This window comes from Hippoglossus stenolepis, chromosome 20 (genome assembly GCF_022539355.2).
Source record: "Hippoglossus stenolepis isolate QCI-W04-F060 chromosome 20, HSTE1.2, whole genome shotgun sequence".
NCBI lineage: Eukaryota > Metazoa > Chordata > Actinopteri > Pleuronectiformes > Pleuronectidae > Hippoglossus > Hippoglossus stenolepis.
In genome coordinates this window covers 13,163,874-13,181,461 of record NC_061502.1, presented here as the reverse complement: position 1 = coordinate 13,181,461, position 17,588 = coordinate 13,163,874, and the positions used below count along the sequence as shown (strand labels likewise).

The following is a 17,588-nucleotide window of genomic DNA, read 5'->3' as shown; positions in this document are numbered from 1 at the left end:
CATACGCAGCTGCACTGAGGTTCGGAACTCAACTCGCTGACGCTCCGAGGGGAAACAACCCGAGATGAAGTTGTCTGAGCGAGTAGATCCTCGGAGTAGTTGGTCCAGATGCTTTCAGAAGTACTGATCGAGTATCATCATGAGGGAGGTCATTGAGTTAATGGTGTTTGTTTGGAGATGCACGTTGTAGAAGTTCATTTTCGAGAGTACAACACAGAGCGTTTGGCCTCAGCCCAGTGCCGTGGATATCGGGTGTAAATTCAGAGATGTACAGCTTGACAGAAACTACAATTATTCTTGTAGGGTTTGCACATTCATGACACATCCGAGGAATTCTGTAGTTACCTTAATTATGTGATGGCTCCAATATGGCCGTCCAGCTACAGAATAATCTATACCAGGGCGTGGGTCCAGCACACTTTGGGCCAAGGGCCAAACACACCCTAGTCAAATCACCAGTCTCTCACAGGGCTGACACACACATAAACGACTGTTCACACTCACCATCACACACACACTTAGCAGGACTTTCTTGTGTTGTGCCAGCTGCCCGCTCCATCATACCAACATTGAACATTGGAGGAGATAGAAAACTAGTCCTGAGCATATATGTTGGTTCCTAAATTGTATTTTTAAAGTTCCAGTGTGTAAGATTTAGGTGAAAGGGATCCATTGACAAAAATTGAATATAAAATAATCCTAGTGATGTTTTCACTAATGTGTTTCATCTAAATTGTACAAATTGTTTTCTATACCCTAGAATGGGCCTTTATATTTTAATCAGGAGCGGGTCTACGGAGGCTGCCATGTTTTTTACAGTAGCCCAAACTGGACAAACTAAACACCTTTTGAGTTGTTATGACAACTGAAGGCTACCATGGGTTCTCTTTCATGTTTGGACGGGGAAGGTGAGGTGAGGGGTTTTCAGCTGCAACATGCACCTCCACCACTAGATGTCACTTAATCCTACACACTGAACCTTTAAATAAGCACATTATAGCCTTTGTCTCTGATAGGTTGTTTCAGGGTTAATGTCGCCATGGCTGTCAGACACAGGGGGCCTTTGAGAAACCTCCCCCTCCTCAGTATAGCTTCTCACGATGCGAGTGTTACTCCTGCATGAAGTCACACTTGCAGCTGTGGAGGCTTCTCCACATCAAGGGGGGTGGGTATAAATAACAGGTAAACTGTGGGACTACGCCATGAACAAGAAAGCATCGTCACCATGGATACTAACAGACGCATTTGCTTGCTCAGCTGTTGGGTTAGTTTATGGGCTGCAAATGCGTCCTGTAGCATCTTTGAAACAAATCACTGGACTGTGTGCTGATGGATCTTGAGTCAAGTCAAATGGGTCAATTGATTCTTTTCTCTCCCTCTCTTTATGTTTGAATGTTGCCCAATGTCATGGATTTCTGTCTTAAACCCCACCGAGAAAAATGCCGTGCAATGAAATTTGTGTTTCCATTATTCCAAACCTCAGTGGATACTAGTCCACTTCCATCCATCCATCCATCCATCCATCCATCCATCCATCCATCCATCCTGCCCACTAAGCTGGAGTGGTCTTGAACATGGCGAGGTGTTTTTTACGCAGGCACACAAGCAGAGGCGGAGTGGATACAGGGCGAGGGTGTAGTGGAAAGAATGAGACTTGAGTCCCGTCTGTCTCCACACACACACAAAAACACACACAAACACAAACACACGCACACACACACAACGCTGCAGCATCCCAACAACACCAGCATCACCAGGTGCAGTGGAGCAAAAACCTACTACAGTGTGCGTGAGAGAGAGAAAGAGAGAGAGAGAGAGAGAGAGGGAGGGAGAATGGAGGAGGGGAGGGATGAGGGGATGAAATAGAGAGAGAGGGAAAGAGAGAGAGAGAGAGAGAGAGAGGGCTGGCAAGGTGGCGGGATTTGTGTCAAAGCCTCTGCTCTGTCAGACATGCGCAAGAGCGTCCGCAGCAGCAGCAGCAGCAGCAGCAGCCGCAGCAGTACCACCGCCACCGCTGCTCTGCGTTTCCGCCTTGGCTGAGCGGTGCGCACGGCCGAGAGCGAGCCGAGGAGCGAGGGGAGGGGAGAGGGAAGACGCCGAGAGAGGACGAGCGGAGACACCGAGACGCAGTGGGGCACAGCACGGACTCCGAGCTGAATTAACCACCGACGCACTACCACCACCACCACCACCATCATCATCATCCACACACCGCTCCTCCTCCTCTTCCTCCTCCTCCTCCTCCTCCACCACCTCCGTCTCCAGATTCTCCAAGATTTCCGCGTCAAGCAAAGAGAGGGGGGGCCCCCCGTAAGCGAGGCAGTGCGCACCAGAGCCCTTCCAGCATGGAGACTGCGATAAAACCCGAGCACTAACAATGTGAGATTTACAGAGGGAATCAGAAGAGAGAGAGAGCGTGTGTGTATGTATGTGCGTGCATCAGAGAGAAAGAGAGACAGAGAGAGAGAGAGAGAGAAAGTGGCATCCCCCTTGTATCTTGTGCGGGTGATTCTGAATTGTGTGTCTGCGCAGTGTGAAGATGAAGAAGTTCAACATCAGGAAGGTGCTGGACGGCTTGAAAGAGGCGTCCTCCTCCACCCCGTCCGTGCAAGTGGGGCCCCAGGAGAACCATCTGATCCAGGAGAGCCTCCAGTCCGAGCATTTCCAGCTCTGCAAGGTGCGTGCACACACACACACACACGCACACGCACACACGATTCCTATGTTGTCATCTCCCCGTGCCATGTCCTCTGCGCGTAGTTTTATTTCCCCACTGTTGGGGATGCGCATCTCCGTCCAGCAGGTGGAATGAGCTCTGCACAGTGAAATGCATTGATGAGCATGTTCGTTTCCTACATGTATACGAGGCTGATTGAAGGTTTGTTTAAAATCCCTCTCGGACGGAGGATCAGTGAAGCGTTCAGTGCTTCCCGAGGCATCGTACTTACTGTGACATGCCTTCCTACTATGCGCAAACACAGCTCTCCAGCCCACGGGACAATAAACCTCACCGAATTCATATTTGGACGCATTTTTTAAATTGCACTTGGATTTTTTAAAAGGATGTCCACACATTGGGTGTCGCAGCAGTGGTTTACTACCCTCTGTGAAAAAGCGTGTGCGCCTTGGCATGAACTGTCATATGGAGGGGCAGGGCCAAACTGATCCCCTCTTGCATAATACACTGGGTTTGGATTAGAGGGACGGTGCTCTCTGGTCGATGCCACCTTATTGCTCTCTCCATCCACTCCCTCTCTTTCCCCACACACACTCTGACACACACACACACACACACACACACACACACACACACACACACACACACACACACACACACACACACACACACACACACACACACACACACACACACACACACACACTCTCTGGTCTCTACTTTACCCCCACATCATTGATCCAGTGGGGACTGGTGGCGCCTGTAGTGGGAGCCTGCTTGGAAAAAGAAAAAAAAAAAACTGGCTTGCCCTCCTCCTCTGTCTGAATTTGCCGAAACAACGGATGAGGTTGATAAACACTCATGCAATTTACATGCTGTGCGTTCTGCGCCTCATCCCACCGTAATGGTAAATCAAGTGTTTCCCCAAGTGTAGCCCTAATGGTTTGGTGTGGCCTTTTTTAATCGACACCACAGTGTGTTATCCCACATAATCGAAACCCCGTCAAGGTTGTTTGTTTATCCTTTTTGCAAGGTTTTCAGTTGTTGGATTTCTCCGAGCAATTGTAGGTTTTAATATCTTTGCGATTTGTGGGTAAGTGCACTTGTTTTTCACGTGGGACCAGGTGCTGAAAACACAACCTTCAGCTGCCACAGCCCGCTGCCGCTGATAGGCTTTATCTCACATGGCGTCGTGTCTTTGTGCCTCTGGAGGTCAAAATCACAAAAGACTGATATGGTTGTTGCTATTGGCTGTTGGCTGTTTGTTTTTTTTACAGATGCCAACAACCAACCAAAACACCAACATTAAGTCCAACTTTAGGGCAGATCAACCTTTTTATAAAAAAAACGTAATCGTGCCTGAGTGAGAGCGACTGAAGTAATAAGCAGAAATCGAGATAACATCACCGAGCGTCAACACACCTGAGGGCTTAGAGGGGATGGCTCGGGAGCCCCGGCAGAGAGGTCTGATTGCCACAGCAGCCGAAACGTGTGTATCAACAGCCAGGCATCTGATTGAAGTCTCTTTGAAGAGGACTCCACACACACATCCACCCCCCACCTTCACAGTCTGTCTGGACAGAAACCCGCTGTCATGTTCCTCTGCAAGGCAGGCAGGTGTCTCTGCTGCACTGAGTGCTTCTTATGTAACGCGCTTTAGCCTTCTGCCACTAAACAAACAAATCCAACGGCCCACCACTGGCTGACTGATGCAATAAAGCCACAGTCGCACACTGTATATCCACACAACGACAGGGACACATGCCTATAGCAGGCCCTGCAGCAGCATTGCAGCCCCTCATTGATAGGTTTTCTGTATATTTCATTTTCAGACATCAGTGTAATCACGACTTCATGTGGGAGGGAGTGAGAGAAGCAAAACAAGATAAAACGAGAGAAATGAGCGAGAGGAGAAAATCTCAAAATAGGCCCCATGAATATACAAGGATCCTAAATAGTGAAGCCAAATATCCACCTATCACGAAGAACAGGGTGCCCGTGCATGGGGGGGAAAAAGCATTTATTCTTCTCTTTCGTTTTCTCTTGTCAGCACAATGTCAGGCTTTACGTTTCATAACATCCATCTGGGCCGTTTGTTTAGGTGTGTGTGACATCCTCTGACAAAACAACACCCCTGTTGTGAAATGCAAATTGTTATTTCTTTCTGACGCATCCTCTTTTTTTTTTTTCTTTCTTTTTTTCATCTTTCCGCAAATCTCCCAGACTGTCCGCCATGGTTTCCCCTATCAGCCGTCGTCCATGGCGTTTGACCCCGTGCAGAAGATACTGGCCTTCGGCACCCAGAGCGGAGCTCTCAGATTGTATCCTTTCCGTTGCCATTGAGCTGTTATAGGTTGGTGCGTCGCGTGGCAGCTCCTTTGGGCGGCTGCATCCCTGCGAGGCAGCAGGTAAGTGAACAGATGTCTGAGCTGCCATGTGCAGACGCTGATGTGAGTTGGTTGGATTTCAGCGTATTTTAAGAGCGCGCTGAAGAGTTTTTCGTAGCATTTGAAGGGTTGACAGTCCCCTGGAGCTCTGTATGTGCTGCTGAGATTCAGCATCGGGCTTCTTTGATTTGCTTTCACCTGGATGAGCTCCAGATGTTGTCACGTGGAACAATAACACTTGAAACATAGGCCAAGAAGAAGCTGAACAGAGTTTCCCTTGAATTCCATATCTAAGCTGCTTACTTACATTGAAGCACACTGTCTCACACATTCAAAATCACTGGAAACCCCATTGAAAAGTCCACATTCATTTGGATATTGAAGTATGTGGCTGAGGTAGCTCGCATCAACTTTCGTGCAATATGAGGACGTTTACACAAACGGGGACAACAGCTTGCGATGAAATTGCACCGCGGGGAGTCGTATAGCTTCAGAGAACGCCTGCGAGTGCGCCTGTGTGAGGCTGCTTTTACAGGTCCTCCATGTGTTCTCCTGCCTGTCCGACAACCTTTGCCAGCTCATTACGGTGTGATGAAGAGCCGTCCTCCTGGCTGTCCCTCGTTCCCACCTGCCGGCAGCTATGGCTGTGACTCAGACTCGTTCACCTGTGCTGGAAAGGTGAGGATACAAACAGAGAGTCTCACAGGAGGCAGGGGGATGAGCTTAAAATCTACCGAGCTATGTTTACCAGACTTAAAAAAAGCACCACACTGGGCTGCCCATGTGCCTGAGCTATGCTTTCTTGTTCTCTAATGAGGCACCAAGTTTTCTAGCGATGACTAACTGTTCCTAAAGATTTACAGATTCAACAGAAACCATGAATTATTTCGTTCTGACATGTATTAGTAGATATGAGTTGAAATCCGTCCTCTGGTAGAAAGCTGATGCAGGAACTGGTGAATAAGCTTAATGGGGCTTATGTCTTGCCGGCTGGTACATTACTCCTTTGAGCCGCAGACTGGGTAAACTCGGTGTTAAGGAAAAGCTGCACTCGTGGCATCAGAAGTATCTCATAACCAAACAGCTTAGAGGAGGCAGGGAAGACACCTCCTCTCAGACTATCCTGAGTTTGGGTGAAACGATCTTGTCAGGTGGCTCCTGCAAGCTGAAGGTGGTCACTTTGAAATTGAATGAACAGAGCAATCTCTCTTGTGTTCGAGCGACGTGGATCAGATAGTCTTATCTGAGTCGGGGAGGTGAGTTGTATGTCATTCATTTATTCTTTGGTGCTGCTTCTATTCCCCTGTCATTGGCTATTTAGTCTGTTTCTCAATCTGATGACAGTGATACAGACGTGGCACAGATGAAGGGGGCAATATGGAGATCTCATGATTCATCGTTAAGGCGGTGCTGGACCGCAGCTCTTGGGTTTTGGTTAAAGTTCTCGAAGGCTACACTCTTGCTCTGATACATATCTTGCAGGTGATTCTTCTTTTAGCAGTTAGCAGCGAATCATTGTTTTCGGTGTCCGTGCATGTTTGTGGCTATGTGTGCCTGTTTGCTCGGTTGGCTTGCCAGGACATTTGGCTGCACCCCTGTCCCGTGGAGGATTACAGGAAGTGGCAGATCAAGGGCCTCAGCCTGGCAGCGTGGCAGAGGACTGAGAATTACAGCAGGAGCAGGAGTGTGTGCATGTGTGCGAGCAGGGAATATGTGTGTGTGTGTGTGTGTGTGTCACGTCTGCGTGCGTGTGCGTGACTGCACTGAGGAGACGGCTCATCCCTCCAGCCACAAAGCCAGTCATCTCTGTGATCCCCCCCAAAACTGTCCTGCGTTTGATGCTCACCACTGACTCTGCTGCTGCCTCCACTGTCCAGCTGGGGAGATGACAATGTCCCTTTGGTGTTGTCTGGAGGAGGGAGAGAGGGGAAGAGAGGGAGGTTTGGCGGGAGAGCGAGCGGAGGGGACAGGCCGATGGACGAGGGAGAGAGGGAATAGATGGGAAAGAGTGAGAGAGGCAGGCTATCCCCTGCTTTAAGGTCTAATGGCCAAGAATAGAACCCTTATTGATCTGTGTATGGTAATGCACTGAGACAGATATGCCCAAGTGAACATGCACAGACACTTGCGCACACACACACACTGCTCTCAGTTGTTTTCTACATGATATCTCAACTGCAAAAAGAAGTTTCGAGCATTTGGAAAACAGGTTTCACTGTACAAGCAGTTTAGGAATATTAGTTGTCCACTGGAGTAGCAGCGTAATTTAAAAAATAGGCAGAAAAGCAGTGTTTAAAATGAGGGCACAAAGCTGTAAGGAGTCGATGAGACCATCCATGTTCAGTATGTCCTTTATTTCTTGACAAGTCTAGATTCTTTGCACTGATACGGCAAGAGGCAAACCACCAGGATGCTGTTTTGAAGCCTTGAGTTTGGTATTTTGTCCAGTGCCATCTTGTTTTTGTTTTTTAAAGCTAGAGTAACCATATATGAAGGAGTGGGTGATGAGCCTGACTGGAACACCTAGATCTATGGCCTGCACCCATTGGATGGTACCAGCTGTCAAATGATGAGCCCATAGTCTCCTTGAGTAAATATTTTCTGATGTTATATATTAAGTGAGTAGTCGAGTCATTTTCTCATCGACTACACCAGAAACCGACTTCTTTTTGCAACCAGTTGAGTCGCCCTCTGCTGGTCAGTTGAGATGGTACAGGTTTTAGGCACTTTCACATTGGCTTAACTTTCTGGACCTGGATTTTTTTCTACGTCCCGTCTGTGGATACAACAAACTAGTTGTGTTGATAAGCCAGTGACAACTTTAACTGCTCGTTAAACACAATTAGCTACGTCCATGTATCCATCGTATAATGTAATGATATTTAGAGCCTTCGTCAAATGATGATTTTAACGATGGTGTGATCCATCAGTCTCTAAAAGGAAAAACCAATTAACCAAAGATCTCAGTCTAATCTGGGGGAGAACACTTTCTCTCTAATATAAATGTAAAAATTGAGCCGAGTCTAAAGCTATAAGATTAAGATATTATATATCATACATCCTGTTTATTACTCTGAGTCTCATTTGCATGATAGATTAATATACTAATGTGTGTGGGCGGCAAGAAATGCATTCTCATACTGCAGGAGAAATAAGGTAGGGTATAAAACATCGGTAGATTTTGTTTAAAATGCTCAAACTGTAGAACTCGGTGTCAAATCTTTACTTCTTCTTCAGTCGGAGGAATCATGGGCTTAGCCGATTTTGCCAGCTAACCATTACTAAAACCATTTTCTACTAAAACCATTTGAGTGTGTGTGTGTGTGTGTGTGTGTGTGTGTGTGTGTGTGTGTGTGTGTGTGTGTGTGTGTGTGTGTGTGTGTGTGTGTGTGTGTGTGTGTGTGTGTGTGTGTGTGTGTGTGTGTGTGTGTGTGTGTGTGTGACAATGTGGTGGCTCACCTCTCCGGGGAGACGGCTCTTTACTGGTGGTGGCCACGAGAGATGGCAGCGCTATAACTCAGAGGCTCCCTGTGAGCGAGCAAGACGCGGATCAATAGATCAAATTGTCACTCCATGCTCTGCCAGATTATCTCATCGGCAGGCGCAGGGCATCATATGACACACATACACATACATACACACACACATTTGATGGTGGATGACTTTTACAAATGTTAGCAAGCAAATACTGTCTGTGTACTGACATATACAGGGAGCAACGTTTGCACACGCAGGCGGACGCTGTTGCACACATGTTTGCAGAGACAACTTTGACCGCACACACATTCGCACACACACTGGCTTTGCAGTACAGTAACTGCTGTGAGTGGCAGTAGCCCCCACGCACAGAGTGACTATGACATATCTTCATCATTAATCTTCGTTCAGATTCACTCAGTCACTGTGCCACCCTCCAAGCTTGGCCTACACTCACGACAGAACCTTGAGTTCTTGGACGCAACGCCATACGTGTTAAATTATAGTTCAGCAGTAGATGTTTTATTGGCATGGGACACAGAAAGTAATGTGTTAAATTGTAATTTACGACCCGTAAAGCCTCACAGAGTGGCTGCATACATGTTTATCTTTATTACAAGGAGAAGTTAAGCGTATTTCAATGTTTGTGATACGTTTCTAAAGGATTCTGATGTGATATGGACATTATTACGGAGCAGTCCACAGATTAATCAAACAGCACACTGAACGTATGTCTGTGATGACGCTAATGGACTTGGATTGTAATGAGTGATGACGGCGACTCTGTGGCTTCTTTCTTTGTGGACGTCTCCACAGACAGAAGGACAGTGAATGGTGAAAAAAACATGTTTACATCCAGCTCTCTCTCTCTCTCTCCTTCCAGTCCATCGCTTAAAGAGTGGAGCTCACAGATCATTTGTTTATTTATTTGTTATTCTGTTTGTTTTGTTGCTTCGTTATTCAAATTTCCTTTTTTTTTTGCTCTCTCCTTAACGGGCTTGCCAGTCGCGCGGCCAACTCTTGGAGATGGCGCTGCACGGTGCAGATCAGGCCTGGGGTTGTGTGTTTGTGACTGCGTTCAGTTATGCAATGTGCCGGAGCTTGGCGCAGCAATGACGAGGCTGACGGAGACGGCAGCAGCCTCATCAGAGCAGATAAGCTGCCGCTGCCAACACAGTGGCGTGTACTGTATGTCGAGTGGACCGTGAACACTTGGGATCGATACATGTTCCCTGTCTTCTTATATCGTTTTTTCAACATGCAGTGGTGCCCCTGCGGTGATATCCAGGAAACTCAGTGTGTCAGTGGTTAGCGTGGCAGCTAACAGTAGCATATGGGGGATAAAGGATTGGGAGTGAGGGCGACGTATCACACAAAATCAACGGGGATTAGAATCTCATCCCAGTTGACCTCAATTCCCTTTTCACACAAGTGGGACAAAGATTTGGGAAGAGGAAGAGGAGAGAAAATCGCTTGAAATGAAGTCGACTCATTGCATCTGATGTGAAAGTTTAATACTCTGTGTGTGTTTGTGTGTGTAAACAGCTGCTGGTGGAGTTGGAAGATTGATTTTCCTGTATTTCTCATCAGGCCCCTACACAAAAAATAATAGAAAGCAATCTGTAGTGTAGTGTGTGCGCGTGTGTGATACGGAGCAACAATGCCTAAGAGGTCACCAACCTGTGCACTAATTACTCCCAGCAGACGGCAGGCAACGCTCGAGTGGCTCATTGTAAATACACAGTGTCATGTTGGCTGCAGAGAATAAATGGGTTCGGATTTCCACACGTCCACTCGCAGGGAGAGGGCGTACCTCACAGCGCTGGCTATTGGTTGGCTCCGAGCTGACGGGTGAAGCTACAGTGTTTTGCTGGTTGGGAACTGTTTGTCATAATGTTTTGAAGTGCAGATAAAAACGGATTAATTCAAAGTAAAATGTAAAATGTACTTTCAGTTCTGTTCATATCAGAATTTTTAACCTCTCAGGAATAGTTGAATGTTTGTCCTGCAGAAGTGAAGCCAAAATGTCCCAGATATGAATGCTGCCATCTTGTGCATTTGGAGTCTGGAGCCATGGTAGACAGGTTCCGACTATATATACGCACGCAATCGATGGCGAGTCAGTCTCAGCTGTCAATCAGTGTGATAAGAACTCCCTCAAAGGACAGACAGGGTTTATACTGCAGCCAGCAACTAGGGGGGCGATGGGGACGGTTTAGAAGCTGTCCTGTCGCCCATTTTTATAAAGAGTCAATATTTACCATATTTTAACTTGGAAGAAGAGCAGAAAATCAGGCCTTAATTTGAAATAAACCAGAATGATCTTTTCACTATTGATAAGCAGAGGTGCTATTGAAGATGGTGGTGATCTGAGATTTGAATTTGGGCGTCGTGGTCTCGGAAACAGAGTCGCTGTTTGGCCTTGACTGGGAGCGACAACGTGGGACACACAGCGCTGTCAGCCTGTGGGGATTTATGACGTGATTTACCCTCAAACAACTGCTTTTCCAGCGTCGTGAGGACCATGTTCCTCCTGTATTGATTTACACTCATATCGGACCTAGGTCAATATGCTCCTTCACTGTTACAGTGCCATTATGACCACTGTCCAGTCCCCCCACACCACAGAGGACCCTCATCATCCAGGGTACAGTTTCCACAGCAAATGACCCTGGACGCTCTAATGGATTTATTATGTGTCATTGTGTACGGCACGGAGTCTGATTCAGGAGTTATTGTATGTGGGCTCTGCATGTGGTAACCCAGTGCCTCCTATTGATTATAAATTGTGCTTCATTTGTAAGTCTGACGCTTTAATTATCGTGACACACTAAACTCCTTGAAGAAGAAATGCTCGTGCTTCTCAGAGCAGATTAGCCACAATTTCTTTACAGCTGTCAAAACTGAAACAAATGTTTCAAGTTGTCCTTTGTCTATAAATAACGCAGCGTCAAGGCGATCACCACACACAAGTCGTGGGTACATGCCCTGAGCAGATTATGGAATGCGGTGATGGCTCTTGCCTGTCCGGTCGTATAAATATCCTCTCATCATACAGTACGTGCTGGAAATCTAGTGTCTCGGTGAAATCATACGTGACAGTGACAGAGGAGTCGCAGTGTGAGATCAATTTTAATGCATTGTCGAGGTTGAATGAGGATTCGGTGCCTCTCAATTACCTTGAGTTTACACAGCTCAGGGATTGTGGCGAACAGACATCTGGTCGGTAAGCATGAGTTCGTCCGCAGGTCGGCGACTGAAGCTTTCTCTGTATCCTGCTCTCGAGGGAAAAGAATAAAAAAACAAAGTAGGACGTAGTTTTGTGTAAGAAATCTCTTGACTGGAAAACTGTTTCTATTTATTCTCAAGGTGGCCTGACTGAATTAAAGGTTTCTCCTTGACAGAATGAAAAGAAAGTGCCTCATAAGCTGAAAATTAAGTAATGTCTTGTTTGAATACAACATTTTTGCAAGTTGCTGACACTTAGACTCAGACATGAACTCCGGGAAATGTCCGGACAATTGGGTCTAGACATCTCCGGGTTTGCTTTTCACCGCAACAACAGAACAATGACCGGAGCGTTCGGGCGGGGAGTGGGATTTGGATAGAGCAAGCAGGAGGCCAGACATGTCTTATACATTCTGCTGCAGAAATCACATTTGCGCATAAAGCACATCGACACCGGCTTTGGAACCCAAACATCTTGAATCTCGTTGTATTCCCAAGTTGACGTCCTCATCTGCGTCCTCTGTGTGAATGGCTCCTCTTTTTCGTCCACTGATGTTTGTAGTCTACTGTTTTGCATTCGTTGCGAGTAAGAAACGTCATCAACACGCCCACTCCCTCGCTGTGAATTCTCCCGATGTTATCCTGCTGTATTCTCACATGGGCTCACCTCATTCTCTCCTGGGAGCGCTGGCAGGAGAAGCTCGAACTTTTGCGTCCTCCCATACAGCGCCTCTGGCTAATTTCCGGAGTAAGTCTGGAGTTGCAGGTCTGAAAGTGGCATTGGTTGGTTTTATTTAATACTGTGAGGTGTTGAAATGTGGCAGGGTTGAGTCTAATGTATGTGGTCAGGTTGGCACCGTCCCTGTGGGGCTTGTAAGCGGCCCGGCTCACAGAATGCTGCGAAGCACAGGGATTTTGTTGTCTCGCTTTTTCGCCCTTCATGTGACCTCTAGGTCTCCACAGGGCCACATCGCTACAACTATCCCTCCCTCCTTTATTCTTTCTCCTATTTAACGCTTGCTACGTTTTTTTGTAATCTCTTCTATAATTCTCATTCCCAGGGATATAATTGTTTTGTTCTTTTTATGATTGTAGGATTTTTCTAATGGGATTTACAGAATTTTTTTTTTCTCGCGCTCCCGGTCCCCCTGCTGATTCTCTGCAGCTCATTATTTTTGTGTAGCTACTGTCGGTGATCTTCCACCGGGTCTCAGGGGACTTGGCTCCCTCCATGTTCCAATGTTTCATACGTATCCTTGCCATTTTTGTAACACTTGTACTCCCATGTGCCGTAACCAAACACTCAGAGGCTTATGTGGCAAGAGGTTACGTGTATTTAATGTTCACTACATGCTCTTATAATCAGCAAAGAGTTCTCTATTATCACCCATTTAACATCGAGGTGATGTTAATCTGACCCTCACACGATAAAGAATTCAAGAGATTTTCTTTACTGCCAGCAAACCTTTTATATAGTGAGGTTTGATAGTATCTAATCAGGTCATACATGTAGACGTGATTGTAATGTATATATTAGGATTTCATTTTATGATAATGTGATGTCTGGTTTACTGTGAACCGAACGTGATTGGGCATAAAAAGGGGGTAGAGGTTTGCTCACATTCCATCTGTACTGTGAGCATTAAAAGTTGAGCGATTTCATGTCCACATTCATTAAGCAAAAGAGCCAAGAAATATTTATCTTTTTCTGAAAACTTAACCACAGGTAAAACCATGGATTGTTTAACCAGCCTCCTCCCATTGGCTGGTGTCTGTAGCCATTAAATCATCTTTTGTGACATCGCCTGGCAGTGAAGGCGAGCCAGTCGTCCACCTCTGGGCCTCTGTTTGAATACAGCCTCGTCTACATGGTCTTATTTAGCTCGACTTACTGTTTTCACCTTCAGACAACATGTCCGTTCAAACAATAAAAGTCCATGTTGTCGTGCCAAACATTTACAATTTTACCTACAAACATATCCAAATATATACATATTATATACAAAATAAATCACAATACAATAAGTACATCTAATGGGATTTTATTGATGAATGTATTGATGTTTTTTAAAAATTTAAATACTGAATAATTAGCACAACAGTTTATCAGATCCTAAGATGTCTTTAAATTGCTTATTTTTTCCAACCACCAGCCCTTAATCCACAGATCTTCAATAAACAATAATACAAAAAGGATCATTTGGCTTTTTTCATCGATAAATTATTAATTATCAAAATGTTCGTTGCTTTGTTGTCAGTTTGTTGACCGATCGACTCATTCATTATTTCTGCGCTAATATGAATGAGACAATAAACTAGTGCCAGTCTGCACTAGTTACCTCATGCTGCTGCATATTAGAGTCACTCAGGTATATACGTACGTGTGCACTCGGACAGGATGTGATTGTACCATTGCAATAATCCTTTTCTGAGCCGCTGTGTGTTTGCAGTAGAACACGTGTGTTAAGAAACACAGACTTTCCTGGTTTGAAGGTGTGCAGGCAACAGACCATGAACACCTAATGGCCGTGGGCTGTGTAAATGGTTGGTTATGACCTTACTAAAATCTAGACACTCGGTCTCTGTCTGCAGGGTCCTACACACACGCGCGCACACACACACACGCACACACAAATGCACGCGCGCACACACCATTCAGACAGTGAGGTTCCCAAGGTACCAGACCTTGAGGAATTGCCTGTCACTGCGTTAGTGTGTGCGATGCGCTGTGGGTGTATGTGTGCGCCAAGGCTCCTGCCGACAGAGACAGAGCTGTATGTGACTTCGGCTGCACACGTACAGCGCCTGCGTGTCCTTAACTGAGGTTCTATATTTATGTGCAGTTAACCTCAGCGAGGCCTCCACATCCACCAGAACGTGCATCCAGGTGAACCATCTGTTATGGCACAAGCACACACATTACTCTATAGTTTCACAGCATCAGACATAGTGCTACACAATTTGAGCCTGCCTGGTTTATTTCATGCTCATTTCACCTTCTTTGCTAAAGGCCAATTTCTACATACTCCACTAAACCAACTCCAGCTGGAGAATCTTAGTGTCTCTGACTGCCAGTGAGGCCACATGGGTAAAGTTGCTTATAGGCATATTAAGGAATACATATGTACTATAACTAGATATTTCACTTGCTTTTGCTTTCATTGGCAGCAGGTTCAATGACTTAATGTGCACCATGTGACCATAGTGGAGCATTTAGCGGCTAAAGAGCCAGATATTTCCCTCGGGAGATTGTGGAGATTGGATGTGGGATTTACATTAAACACAAATCTGAATGCATACTAATATTGCTCCGAATCTGCTGGATGTGTAAAGACGCAACTTGTTCGCCAGATTCATTTGTTATCAATGTTTTTATAAATTAGTTTCTGCTTCCCCCAATGGCAAAACACCAATCTTTGATGTATCAGTAGACAAACTGGTACATCATGATGCTTCAAGCATCTTCAACAACAGTGTGCTTGTGTGTGTCCGTGTGTTTGTGTGTCTGCTGAGCTGTGCCTACAACTCCCTCCTCTGACAGCTCATCGTGGGTCCACAGTGTTTCTGTACTTGCTCTTCCTCTTGCTGACAGTAGCATCTCAAAAATGTTGGAAATGTTCTTTAGAGAGAGAGAGAGAGAGAGAGAGGGCTCTAAATGTCCGCTCAGTGACTTAAGCCTCACTGCTGCCAGCCTAAATAGATGGCGTTTTTGTAATGGACTTTGCTCGAGTGAAGCCATTGTCCTAGACCAACTTTAGCTGACTGAGGCTGTGGTTCTGCCGAGGACTTGGCACGGCCTCTGCCTGTCGATAAGAACGACGCAAGTCTTGACGTTTGGCTTCCTCCGCCCTGCCGGTCGCTGCGATGATATTTAACCCCTCTGTATGCTGCCCCTCAGTATGCCATCATGCTAAGCCCCTGTAGGGGCAGAGACACACGTGTCGCATGACGTGATGACTCAGGCTTTAATGCTCTGCCACATGGCTGTCATGCGCGCAGCCCTTCCCCCCCCTTCCTCAGCTCTCAGCCTGTCGGTGTGTGTGTGATATAGGCTTACATGTAAGTGTGCAATAGGCGCTGTTTATGTCCGGCATGTGACCGACAGAGCCGAGGGGCTGTTTTTGCTTTTCCGTCTGATTGAAGCCGAATGTGGATTATGTTGTGATGTGAATTGTGGGAACGATGGGGGAGGGGGACAAAGGTTGAGGCAGACATTTCAAATCTTGAAGAGATGTATGGAGGGGAGGGAGGATGGGGGGAGGAATAAGAAGAGAGTTACACTTGTGCTCGTCTAGAGACAAAGCACTACGGTACATTGTATGTGTTTTCTGTAGCATCCTCCAGTGGGAGTTGGCCGACTCGGCAGAAGGCAAGTGCGCTGTGATTAACAAAAGCAGAGATTTCTCGAGCAGCATCCTCATAGTTCAAAGCAGGAAAACACACAAACACGTGGAAGAGCTGCAGATGTGTCTTTGGTTTGTCATTCAGTGCAGCACAACCAGGCCCGAGTCCCAGCAGTTAATGGAAGACGGGAGAAAAATGCGACGGGAAGAGCGGAGGGATGAAATCACCCCGGACTGACGAAAGTTGCGTCTAAGTTTAGAAAAGTGAAGAGGAGGAGGAGAAATTAGAAGGAGATAAAGTGTGCTGTAGGAGTGGCTGCACATGGAGAGGAGCCAGAGTGGTCACAGCCATTCGGCTTCGTGAGTCAGAGCCCTGGTGTTGTGTGGGTGGGGTTTGCAGAGATCGGGGAGGGGCAATAACTGGCTCCAGCAGTCAGACCACTGTCCGAGCAGAAGCCACCCAACGTCGGATTTAAGCAGCGAGGTGAAAGACCAACATTCTCTCACCCTGATCCCCCGCTGTCTCCCCCCAAACCATCCACAGAGCCTCCTTTCCTTATCTATGTTGCTTCTTTGATTCATATCAAGGACACCCCGCGACAGAAAAGGACAACTTTGTAGCTTATGCCTCACTGCTTCTATTCCAGTGATGAAGCGGCTAATTTGTTTGATAAGCCAGAAGCCCCTGCCATCTCCCAGACACAAGCGGGAGTGAATGATGAACAGGCGGTGCAAGAGGTCCCAGCTAGCCGTGCCACGAGGCCCCCATTAAGCCTCGATTGGGGTCTATTGGCCTGATTTCTCTTCCTGTCTGGTGCTTGGCAACGCTTTTGCTTTCACATTAGACGCGGGTGTCGATGATTGCAGATAACACGACGAGGGAGGACAACGGTGAGCGCATTAACCCTCGCTGGCACCGCGGCAGACCCGACCGTATTAGCATCCAGGGAGATAACACGCACTCTTAACCCTTTCTCTGCCTGGTAAATCACAGACAATGAAGCAGGGGCTGTTTTTCATACAAGTGGCTGTAGTGTAGACTTCTACAGTGAGTGTGTTTCATATTGTGTTACACTAAGATGACATTGTGGGAGAGATTTCACATCTCACATTGCTCTCTGTAGGCAGTTCTCTCCGCGCACCGATCAGCAGCTGGCCCCGGTGCTCAATTTTAGAAACTGTTGCTGCAGTGCCATGCATTTTTAATGGCTAAGGCCATTGTGGCAGGCTGTGTTCTGTTCTGTGTACGTGTGCATTTACTGTATGAGTAGTGCACATGTACAGTACTGTACGTGCGCCCTACACATAATGTGCGTCTGTGCATTACGTGTGCGTTCTGCTCGAGTGGCACAACGTAGAGAGGAACCTGGTACGAAGCACTTGTGTTCAGTCATTCGTCTACGTGTGTGTGTGTGCGTGTGCGTGTGCGTGGGTGCGTGTGTGCCTATGTGCACATTTTTACATCAGCCTCTGTTA

General features: G+C 46.7%; 1 protein-coding gene across 3 annotated transcripts in view; it reads left to right on the top strand.

Annotated features, from left to right (window-relative positions):
- Window positions 1–1,902: 1,902 nt before the first annotated feature.
- Window positions 1,903–17,588, top strand: part of stxbp5a (syntaxin binding protein 5a (tomosyn)) — an 88,752-nt gene continuing 73,066 nt past the window's right edge. For all 3 annotated transcript variants that reach the window (XM_047338166.1, XM_047338165.1, XM_047338164.1), the window contains exons 1-3: window positions 1,903–2,379; window positions 2,533–2,677; window positions 4,901–4,998. In XM_047338166.1, the coding sequence (XP_047194122.1) occupies window positions 2,540–2,677; window positions 4,901–4,998 (236 nt within the window). In that variant the 5' untranslated portion in view covers window positions 1,903–2,379; window positions 2,533–2,539. The remainder of the gene's footprint in view (window positions 2,380–2,532; window positions 2,678–4,900; window positions 4,999–17,588) is intronic.